Here is a 12,789-nt window from a genome sequence, read left to right on the forward strand (position 1 = left end):
ATCATTGTATTCTTTTAACTTCTAGTTACTAAAACATTGGCAATTTCGAGCAACTCTATTTTTGTTATTATTTTCCAGTTATTCGAGGGAGGGTGATCCAAGAAAATCTTTATAATCAGCCGTGATCAAATCTTGTTGGCACTGATAGATATCAATTGAATTATGATATGTATAACCAACGCGACGCGCATAAAAAGAGTATCTACTATTGGTTTGCTATAATTGGTGTGATATAAACTTTGGAAGCTATAACTGTGATTGTTATACTGTTTATTCATCGGAAAACTTCAGATATTTGACCAGAAACATCTATAAGTTTCGAACATTACAAACCATTTAACTTCAATGGATTCACATCGGACATTAGTACTTTTACGAAAACATTATATAACTTCAGCGGTAAAACAAACTCGACCTGTAATCGGCGTGTGATCATCGAGGCCCACAGAGTAAGCTAACTCCCTATTAAGTGAATTGTATCTACATCAACCCGTAATTAACTCGCTCATCGTCAACCCTCGATAAGATATCGAAGAAGTTCCCGACTAGAAAGAAGATTTTTATATTGCTTGTAAGTTTGTAAAACTTTTGTATATAAATCATTGTTTGTAATAACTATTTGTAATAACTGTTATTGTAAATTGTATTGTTGTTTGTATATTAAAATATACTTATATTAACAAAAATAGAAAACTGTGTATCAATCTTGTTGGCAAATATCATAAATTGGATACATATCGGCTTTCATTTAACTACTAAATCCAAATTACAAGTTAACTCAGTTTCGGCTATTTGAAATTGTAATACGTAACACATTAAATTTCTATAAGCTTAATTTTTTGCTAAACATTTCCGCTTACTCATTTTAAAGCCCAAACTACTAAATTAATGTAGTAGAATCTAGTAGAAGTATAAAAATAATATTAACCTCATAGAGAATAATGTAGATAATTGAGATCAGTTATACTAATACAAAGTATTTTTGCCTTTAGTCCAGGCACTGATTCTGTTTTTAGTTGTTATATGGTGAATACTGTATTATTCTGGAAGATGCATTCTATTTTGAATCGCACATTTTTGAGTAAATTTCATTCAAGTGATTCATGTTTGATAACCAATTTTTAAAATTAAAGAAAAACAAAAATACATAACTCTCACGAAAACAGAGAGGGGAATGGAAGGGTACAGTAGAAATGAGCAGTTAGCTCCTCTTCCTCAACCTCTTTGTTGTATCTTAACGTGATAATTATTTCTAAGACATCGGCATTTATGCATTAAGTTGTGCTATTTTTTCAACAAGATTAAAAGTTTACATGTTACGTTGATTTAACTTCCAAATTACGTTTTCAAATTAACATTTTTAGCTCAGTTAAAACTGCAAAGATGTATTAATTCAAAATGCAAGTGAAGTTAATATTTTGTACAACAGATTTTAAGTTTTGTCTACACTAATCTTACTTTATTATGTTGTATTGAATGTTTAATTTAGAAACTAAAATCCTTAAATTTATTACCTACTTGTTTTTTTTTATCCCCTTTACTACCGATAGGGAAAATTATTACATTATATTAAGTACGTTTATCTTTTTTTTATCAGATACAACACAAAATGTAAAGAAAAAACCAGCAATACTAGACCAAAACAGACATTTTTATGTAAAGTGCTTAAGAAATTTTAATAATAGTTAGCGGGACTAATTCCAATAATAATAGTATTTTTGCGCAACTTTGTTTGTGATTCATATTATTAGAACCCCGTGAATCACTAGTAATTTGGTGAATATAAGTTAGAAGAATGTATATAATATCTTTCGATGTTCATACGGACTGCAGAAGTAAATCGAGGGTTCAAATGAGATTCACTTGCGACTTTATTGTAAGCGTACTTATGTACATTCTGTTGATGCAAAATATTTTATTATTTGCTGATATGAATATAATATTTTGTAAAGAATCACATTTCTGCCAATAGTAACCGTGGTTAGATTCAATACGCCACAACAATCTTCAACAGTAACGATAGCATATGATCTACAGCATTTTCGCTAAAAAATGTATCACAATTAATAATTAATTCACTTTAGCAAAAAAACTATACTCTAAAGAGAATTGTACTGAATAAATGAAGCTTTTCAACATTTCCATTGGTATTGACAGGTACTTCCGATTTCAGAGATCAATGAGAATATGTGTGATTTAAAAGTGTTCGCAAGATAATTTTTGCACTACTAAAGAACAAGGAAGAGCCCTGGACTTACTATAATGAATTAGGCTTAGTGACGTATTTAAGACTTATCGATAGTGCTATACTGTTGAGTCATATTTTAGACTACATACTTAATTTCTCTGGATTCATACGATATGCGTAACATGATGTCTTTCTAGAGTATATGGTAAAAGATGATAGTTCAGTGTTTGTATACACATGAAACCCACGAAGTTAGAATCTGCTTTAAACTTGCGCATAAAATACATGCCTACAGTATCTATATATTTAGAAATAGGAGATACACGTAGTTGGGAATGTTTCCTTGTTATTTGATAACAATGTATTAGTAAACCACGGGAACAGAATGTTTTGGTTTCCGAATTCAGAAGTACAGAGTGAGACAAAAAGTAGCATCCTTTTTGGAATCATCACTGTCTTCGTCAAACTAATTTAACTTTATCACAATATCCCAGGATGGCGTGCAGCAAGGAACGTTTATATTTCGAGCTCTTGTTACTGCATTGTAGAAATATTCCAGTACGGTATCTAACAAAAACAGAAAATATGGTTCGAACTCCTATTACAGAAATACGTGTAACAAGAAACATTCTTTTATAATTCGTGCTCTTGTTATAGATGGGTTTTACATTGGGACTTAAAAGTTCAATGATGTACTATATTGATATTTTGTGTTTTTCTGCTGTGTCCGTAGTGAAGATGAAATCCAAAATTCTAACGCTATAAGATATCAAACTTTGTGCTGAGTCTTGAAAATAAGTGTTTTTATCCATTAGGATTTCTGTAACTTTTTATTGATTACAGACTCATATATAAATTATAATGACAGAGGTACATTTGTCTGTTTATACGTGTTTATATAATTTCGTTGCATTCAATGACGGTATTGATTATAACCGGCAGGAGCAATTAATTTTTTTAAATTTATTAACAACAAAGCTAGCAGTAAGAACACAGAAAAACAGGCGTTATTATCGAAACGGAAAGTATTGTTTATATGTGTTACGTGAAATGTATCACTTGAAGTAGCTCAAGAAACCTTATTTTCATGGATTACCACACTGAAAGAAAACAGCTGCCTTTATGGCTAATATAATTCCGATATGATCATCTCAGTAAAGACATTATACTTACATGGAATACCTTGTTCTAGCAGGCCTTCGTTTCCAAATGACTCTCTGTGATGTCATTAATGAATTTGTCTTTACAAACACATAGGTAATGATGTTGATTCTATAGTAATATTTTTACATTTTTCCGTGACAGATTAACAGATTGCAGATGGAGCTGTGTGTATGTGGTACACAATTTCGAAACTTATTCAGTATCTTTACACAACGATGTCACAAATTATAATTTCTTATTACAAGACACTTACCAGTGATAAAATGTTGTTGTTTTACAGGATTTTCTATGAATGAGTGATGTAACTCATTATGTGGGCTGTGCGAGTGGAAGACGAGGCCTTTATTTCTGTGTATATAAAGTAAGTGAATACTATACTGACATACGGTAGAAGTATATTTTCGGACGATATTAACAAGAATATAACTTAGAGTAAAATTGAAGAAAACGTGTTAAGTATCGATTGGTTTAAGCAATTTAATGACGTATATTTTGTTCTTCTCGAAAACTTAGAGGAATGTCTAAGTGTTTTACAGATAATTACTGATTGGAAAGTAGACCTTATTTTCTGGTGTACGTGAACAACCCAACATAGTTTACAACACAATTCGTTTAATTAAATTAACATTCTGCGATGATTCCAGCTGATCAGCTTTCGGTGAAAATAAATAAAGAAGTAATTGTTCAATATATATATATCAATAATTTAATTCCTTTAAAATTATCTTCACTTCTCCAAATTGGAATTAATTGAGACAAGGTAAGTGGTAAATCTATATACCTACAAATGCCTCAGCTGTTGTTTCAACAGAGTACATCTTAACTTAAGTTTGAAGTCTTAGCACATATTATTAATGCATACAGCGCCACATTGATTACTTTGTTGATTTTGAGCCACTTTAGTTGACCATATTAAACGGTCATATTTAGGTTTTGTTACACTTTCATAGGTGGAACTGTTCCCGCAGAGCACCTGACTCTCGTCTCTCGGACATTTTAAGGGTGGGTTTCCTCGTGCATGTTTTCTCTCATTCGACAAATTGCGAATAACTTCTAATGGGATGTTCAATACCGTGCAAAGAACTGAAAACCATCTAGTAGGAAGTTAGTTAAATAGCTTGACCGTGAATTCGTTATCTTGATGTTTAAAATCGTTGATCTGAAGGGGTACACAGGTTTATATGTTCACAAAGGTTCTTTTGTTTATTCAAATAATTCCAAGCAATTGGAGTTCAAACAAATAAAACATCGAAATAAACTTCTTAATTAGTAGGCGTTTCGCATGTCAAATAATAACAATAAAGTTCTGACCAGATAGGTGTCTTCCGTTCAGACTGATGACGGACAATATCACGATTCACAATGACCAGTTAAGTAACTTCCGTTAAGGTTGATCAAGGACAATGTCACGATGCACAATGATCAGTTAAGTAACTTCCGTTAAGGTTGATCAAAGACAATGTCATGATTCACAGACCAGTTTGGATTCTTCCGTTAGCTTTGAAGTTAAGCACAAAGCTAAAAACAACAATAACATGGCAATCTTATCACTCACAGATCCAGAGAGAGAACCAAACCACTAATATAACATATCTACTCTCAGTATAAACAAAATATCTATATTAAAAATATATATCAACACAGCATCCCAAGAACTCATAGAACCGTAGAAAGAACTGGAATACCAATAAAACATAGCTACAATTAGAGTAAACAAAATTCGTATTGTCAACGAAAATCATCTAGCATTTAGAGCACTTACAGTTCCAGATAGAGAACTGAACTAGTGCTTACTATATATAAAATATATATTGTCCATAAACAACATAAACACATCATCCTTAGCACTCCTAGATCCAGAGAGATAACTGAAGCACTAATAAACATTATATACCCTTAGAGTAAAGACAATATGTATAGTCAACAAATGACTTTAAACCAGTATTCTGAGTACACACAGATCTAGAGCGAAAGATCTGAATCAGTAAAAAAAAAAAACTTAGCTAACCCTATTGTAAACAAAAAATGTAGAGGAAACAAAGAACATTAATTCAGCATCCAGAGTGCTCACAGATCCGGAAAAAGAGCTGAATCACTACTAAAATATTACTGCCCTTAGTATAAAGAAAATTGTATGGTCAACAAAGAAAAACTAGCTTAACATCCTAATCACTCAAGCTTCGGAGAGAGAACAGAACTTCTTAAAATAATATAGCTACACTTATTTAAATAAACTGTGATTACTGGGCAAAATATAATAAAAAAGATTCCTGAGAACTCACAGATGCGGAGAGAGAATGAATCAGTAATAAAACATATCATTCCTTATGGTAAACAACTTGTTTATAGTAAAGAAACAATATTAACAGAGCATTTAGATCACTCAAAGTTCCAGAGAGACAACCGAGCCACTAATGAAATGTAGCTACGATAAGGATAAATAAAATGCATATAGCATTCGGAGCACTCAGAGATCAAGGGAGAGAACTGAACCACTAATAAAACATAGATATCCTTAGTGTAAACATAATATTTATAATCAACAAACAACATTAACCCAGAATCTATAGTTCTCACATATACAGATAGAGAACTGAACCATTACTCAAACATAAGTACCCTTAGTTTAACCAATATGTGTTAAGGCAACAAAGAACATTAACATAGCACCATGAGCATTCGCAGATCTGGAGAAAGAAATAAACCATAACTACCCGTTTTGTAATGAATATGTGTGTAATCACCAAACAACATTACCACAGAATCTTTAGCACTCACAAATCAAATTGGAAAATTGAACCACTAATAAGATGCAGACACCCTTAGTGTAAATTGAATGTGTGTGATCAACAAAAAATAATAACCCAGCATCTTGTGTTCTTTTAGGTCGTGAGAGAGGACTGAACCACTATTAAAATAAAGCTGCCAACAGTGTTAAGAAAATATTTACAGTAAACAAATAACACTAACACAGCATCCTGAGCACTCAGAGATCAGGAGAGAGAATTGAATCACTAATAAACCATCGCTAAACCAAATGCGAATAGTAAAAAATATTATTAAAACATCATTCTTGGCACTTACTGATCCGGAGAGAGAACTGAAACTGCAATAAGATACATCTAGTCTTAATGTAAACAAAATGTGTATAGTCCAAAAACTACATTAACTCAACATCTTGAGCACTCACAGATCCGAACAGAGAACTGAACCACGCTAAGACATAATTAGCCTTAGCGTGATATAAATGCGTGTAGTCAACAAACAACATTAACCCACAATCCAAAGCACTCATAGATCTAGAAAAAAATATGAACCACTAATTAAACCTAGCTACCATTAGTACAAAGAAAATATTTGTAGTAAAAACAACAACATTAAACCAGCATCCTGAACACTAACAGATCCGGAGAAAGAACTGAAACACTACATTTACAGACAACTTTAATCCAGCATCCCAAGCACTCGCAGATCCGGAAAGATAACTGAGCCACTAATAAAAAATAGCTACTTTTAGTGTAAACGAAACGTATATAGTCAACAAATAACATTAACCCCGTATTCTGTGGACTCACATAGCCGCAGGGAGAGTTTAAGAACTACTAAAACATAACTAATCTTAGTGTAAGTGAACTGTGTATAGTCAACAAACAAGATTAACCCAGAATCTTGAGCTATCATAGATCGAGAGAAAGAACTAAATCGTTAATGAAACAAACCTACCTTTAGTGTAAAGAAAATGTGTATAATCAAGAAACAAAACTAACCCAGCATCCTAAGCACTTACAGGTCCGGAAACAGAACTGATTCTCTAATGAATCACAGCTACCATATTTATAGTCAATAAACACCATTTACAGCATTTTGAGCACCCATAGACTTGTAGAGTAATTAAACCACTAATAAAATATAGCTATCCTCAGTGTAAACATAACGTATATATGTAGCAACAAACAATATTAACACGGTATCTTGAGCACTAATAAATGGTGGGAGAGAAATGAACCACTAATATAACATACCTAACTTTAGTGTAAACCAAATTGTTTAATCAAGAAACAACATTAACATAGCATCCTGAGCACTCATACATCCGGTGAAAGAACTGAGCTACTAATAAAACATAACTACCCTTAGTGTAAAGAAAATGTGTGAAGTCACCAAACAACATTAACATAGTATCATGCTATTGAGATAGAACGGAATTACTATGAGGATAAAGTTATCTTTAGTATATAAAAAATGACTATTGTTAGAAAAGACTGAATAATCTCGCGGCTGGAAATATTATGCTATGACTTAGAGTGTTTTAGAAAATTAAACATTGACTATTGTTAGACAAGACTGAATAATCTCGCAGCTTGAAATATTATGCTCTGACTTACAGTGTTTTAGAAAATTAAAAATTGACTATTCTTAGACAAGACTGAATAATCTCGCGGCTTGAAATATTATGCTATGACTTACAGTGTTTTAGACAATTAAAAATTGACTATTGTTAGACAAGACTGAATAATTTCGCGGCTTGAAGTATTATGCTATCACTTACAGTGGTTTAGACAATTAAAAATTGACTATTCTTAGACAAGACTCAATAATCTCGCAGCTTCAAATATTATGCTATGACTTACGGTGTTTTAGACAATTAAAAATTGACTATTCTTAGACAAGACTGAATAATCTCGCGGCTTGAAATATTATGCTATGACTTACAGTGTTTTAGACAATTAAAAATTGACTATTGTTAGACAAGACTGAATGATCTAGCGGCTTGAAATATTATGCTATGACTTACGGTGTTTTAGACAATTAAAAATTGACTATTTTTAGACAAGACTGAATAATCTCGCGGCTTGAAATATTATGCTATGACTTAGAGTGTATTATAAAATTAAAAATTGACTATTGTTAGACAAGACTGAATAATCTCGCAGCTTGAAATATTATGCTCTGACTTACAGTGTTTTAGACAATTAAAAATTGACTATTCTTAGACAAGACTGAATAATCTCGCAGCTTGAAATATTATGCTATGACTTACAGTGTTTTAGACAATTACTCTATTAGAATTATCCGAAACAAATTCTGACAAGAAATAGTGTTAAATTTTTGAAAACTAAAATAAATTGTGATTGATCAAACTTTAAAGCATTTTATTTTACAAATTTTGTTTATCATCACTAACAATCAAATTTGATTTAGAAGATCAATATGTTTCCGATACATTGTTATTAAGATATTTTTTAAGTAATCATCTTTTATAAAGACATCCATAAGATAGCTTTGCAAACAACTGAAGAAATATTTAAAAAATTACTTAAGTTTGATATCAAGTGTTGACTTAGAAAAGATCTTAAGAGATTTCCATGAAACTGGGTACTGGAGAAAGAAATGAAACGCTAAGATTAGGTAATTAGTTTTACTGTAAACGTAAAGAAAGTTGAATTTTAATATCAACAATATTTCCCAAACAGTAACAGAAACCATTTTGAAACTAGACATTTTTATCAGAAAACGAAAGAGTTTCGGATAATTCATATAGTTATAGCAAAAAATGTCATTGTAAAGAGTTGCCAGTTTCCTACGATTTCTTAAAAAAATACTTCCAATTCATTTATATAAAAATATAACATTTTGAATACAGTGTATAATAAAGTAGCTCGTCCCAAACTGTGACGTACAAAATTTAACATTTTAAATAATTCTTACAACATACATTTGATTTATACACATGTGAAGACCACTCACTGTAGACATATAGAAAGTCATAATCACAATGGTAGTTCTGCACGCTAATTTTCAGACGATGATTCTGATTTTGCCAAATATAATAAATATCGAGCAATTATGAAAACATTGGGTCGAAACTCTGACAATGATATGATACCAGGAAGTCTGACAGCTTGCTATATGTAAGAAATGGGGAATATCTAGTAGTGTTAGCTTTACTGATCAACTAGCTATCATAATTCAATTATTCTGAGGTGATTATAGCTACTTCAGATCACCCAAGATATCAAAATAAGGCGATTGGAAAATTAATTTGAAGATTTTCCTGAACTTGGATAGGCTACAACTTCTAAGAAACAAGTGTGAGAGTAGAGGATGTGTTGAGTACGATCTGTGTCGTAGAGGAAAATGATGCTTCTAACCTAAAAGTATAGACCACATCTGTACCGGACGTGATGCATGCTCCAGAGTCTCTCTCTGCTTTTAGAGTCAATGCCTGCAGCTTTACATTAAGTGGTAAATATAGAAACTTAAGTCCGATAGTAGACTTAATTTTAACTTACCATTCATCATGCACAAGAGTAGTTGATTTAACTTCTGTCGGCTAAGAAGCATTGTAATTATAATTCGAGAGAATCAATAAGTGGCACATTGTACTCGAGTTTTGCTTCAGGTTCACTTCGGCGACTGTTAGAACATAAACTGTGAACATAAAGGTTTCTTGAGAATACTAACATCCCTAGCAGGAAATGTGATGTTGTTGTCCCAGTAATAATATGTGTATTGGATTAACGTGAATACTGCTTGTTATGTATTCAGCATATCTTCTCTTATTTGATTTATTCTAACTTAAGGATAGATAGATGTACAAGCATGTATTGCATTTAAATTATTCTAATTTAAGGATAGATAGATCTACAAGTATATATTGCATTCAAATTACCACATAACCCTAGCGTTTATCCTTACAATACAGTCTACAATAATAAATGTCATAAACAAATAGATTAAGAAAGTTACAAATTGGTAAAATATATAACCAATCAACAGAAATATATTACAAGGAACAGTCTGTACCATAAAGATTATATATTTTTCAATGTAACACTGAAAGTGGGAAAATTTTTATTTGTTATTATATAAAGCCATATCCGTTTGGCATATAAAAGCAGCAACGTCGTCTTTCAATGTCTTACTTAGAACATTTCTTGACACCAAATTGTACGGAACACTCATCGCATAAAAAAAACAAAAAAATAATTATTTAGACTGAGGTCAGTCTTACCAGTATGGAGTCTAGTGTGCTGCTGGACATGGGACAGCTGCTTGAACCTCCGGTCACAATATGAACATTTGTAAGGTTTTTCTCCAGTGTGTACCCGGATGTGTTGGGTCAACTGATGATTAGAGGAGAACGATTTTAGACATTGCTGACACTGGTGAGGCTTGATCTCTCCTCTATGGATCTCTCTAGCGTGATGCTGCATCGCTGACTTATGTAGGAAGATCTGAAAAATAATCATTAAAACAGGGCTCTTTTTTAAAATTCATGATCAATAAAAGTGGTTGTTACACTTCTCTTTGTTTTGTTGATTCATACTCTTTTAAATTTTGAAGTAAGTTAAGTTTTTCAGATGACAGTCTGTTTGGTTTAGATTAATCGTGCAAAGCTACACAAGGGCAACTATTTGGGAATAGACTTCACTAATTTTGAACTGACAGACAAGAGGTTAGGCAATTTATCAACAGTACCTACCACAAGTTTCGGGCTACCCTGTTCTCGCTGACCAAAAACGGCATTTGGCCTAACGTGTGCAGCGTCGCGAACCATGAATTTCGAATTCACAATCCAGGTACGCTAGCCACTTAGCCATACCCAGCCCTTGTGAGGACAAAATAATTTTCTCGTGTATAAGCATAGAGTACCTATATTGCTCTGGGCTTAAGTTTAACTTCTACTTGCCAATTTCTGGATAATTTCACAAAGTGAAACACGTGGTCCATTTTAACTTTTGTACTATGAGTTTGTAAAAGTTAATAGTTTTGTTACGTCTTACTAATTTTACAAGACAGAAATTAAATGCCTCTTGTAGTACCTCTAAAAATTAAAACTAAATTTTCATTGCAACCAGGAGGAAACAGACCAATATACGAGGTACACATTTATGCAGGTCACGTTCTATTACAAAAGAATGATCGTATATAACGTGTTTCAGGATACATATACTAGTCTTTACTTTGGAGAGAAAAATATGAAAAAAAAAATAAAACTCTTTACAGTATAGATTTATGTGGTAAAAAGCTTAATCTAGAATTTTCTTTGAAAGCTTCGCTTTAGTTCACTTCCCTCATGCCTGGTGGTTAGGGCACTCGACTCGTAATCTGAGGATCGCGGGTTCGCATCCCCATTGCATCGAATATGTTTGCCCGTTCAGCAGTGGGAGCGTTATAATATGACAGTTAATCCCACTTTTCGCAGATAAAAGAATAACCCGAAAGTTGGCGATAGGTGATGATGTTTTGTTGCCTTTCCTCTAGTTTATCACTGCTAAGTTAGGGACTGGTGGCGCAGATAGTTCTCGTGTAGCATTTCGAGAAATTCAGACAAACCAAACCGCTTTCCTCAAGGGTTACCACACTAAACCTCTATTTTAACCGTACTAATTCAAAGTGTGAAATTAAATCCACTTTCAATATTTTTATTGCTTACGTGTTTCATAGCGTGTATTAATTGGTTTATGATTTCGAAAGAAATTTTCTGATTCACATTGGTAAAGCAGAACATTCCTTTTAGGTTGTTTCTTTTTATCACACTTAAGAAGTTAAATGTTTGTTTTCGTTTCTTATTTATCATTAAGTCTAAAGGTTTTCAATAAATGTTCAAAAGCACTAACCCGTTTTTCCTCGCAGAAACAAAACTGCAGAAGTAGCAGTAACTATAGAACAATTTTACTACAGCTACATTTTTATCAAGAACACAAGAAGACTGAAGTTAAAAATTCAGTGTGGGGTGAATATGAAGGTTAAAACATTGTCAAATGTTAAATTGTCTAAAAAGCAACCTACGCATTTACAAACAAGTGACATTTTTTACTGCAATTGTAAATAGTTCTGTATATTATTGGTGAAGTTAAAAACAAATAGAGACAAATAGTATTTCTTCACAATTTGTAAATATTTTCGGAGCTTCCATTTAGGGTAGGAATTTTGATTTCTGGAACAATTACCTTTGTAGTGAACTTGTCATATTCTTTAATTGGCAGAAGCACATAAAGAACTAGCATTCTTCGGCTGATTAAAATATGGAAATATGTCTTGAATTCTTGCGTGTTTCAAGGTATAAAAAGAACCCTTCCAATCTTCATGATAGATTATAGATTATCCATGCACACAACTCTTGTAACTAAGATGAACATTTTAGCTTCATATGTTGTTTTGTAAATTGCGTGAGTTATATTTAAGAAAAATAATTTCTCTAAACAGTTTCCATTTGAAAGAATAATGCCCTTTTTCCAAAAATTAGTTTAAATCACTTTTGCCACATAATAAGTGATATTTGTCGTTTTCTATATGCTTATAAATCGAAATTTCAAACGCTTACTTTCTACAAAAAACAAAGTACATTCAAGAGCTGTATAAAGTTAAGAATTTTTTCAGAAACTATTTTGAACCATAAGCTTCTGGCCCGGCATGGCCAGGTGGTTAGG

At 32.3% G+C, this 12,789-nt stretch overlaps 1 protein-coding gene across 3 annotated transcripts in view; it reads right to left on the reverse strand.

Moving 5' to 3' along the window:
• The window catches only part of LOC106459506 (zinc finger protein rotund-like), a 168,318-nt gene that overhangs the window by 36,252 nt on the left and 119,277 nt on the right, over positions 1-12,789 (reverse strand). For all 3 annotated transcript variants that reach the window (XM_022386007.1, XM_022386006.1, XM_022386008.1), the window contains one exon: positions 10,368-10,590. In XM_022386007.1, the coding sequence (XP_022241715.1) occupies positions 10,368-10,590 (223 nt within the window). The remainder of the gene's footprint in view (positions 1-10,367; positions 10,591-12,789) is intronic.

Source organism: Limulus polyphemus, unplaced genomic scaffold (genome assembly GCF_000517525.1).
Source record: "Limulus polyphemus unplaced genomic scaffold, Limulus_polyphemus-2.1.2 Scaffold619, whole genome shotgun sequence".
Lineage (NCBI taxonomy): Eukaryota > Metazoa > Arthropoda > Merostomata > Xiphosura > Limulidae > Limulus > Limulus polyphemus.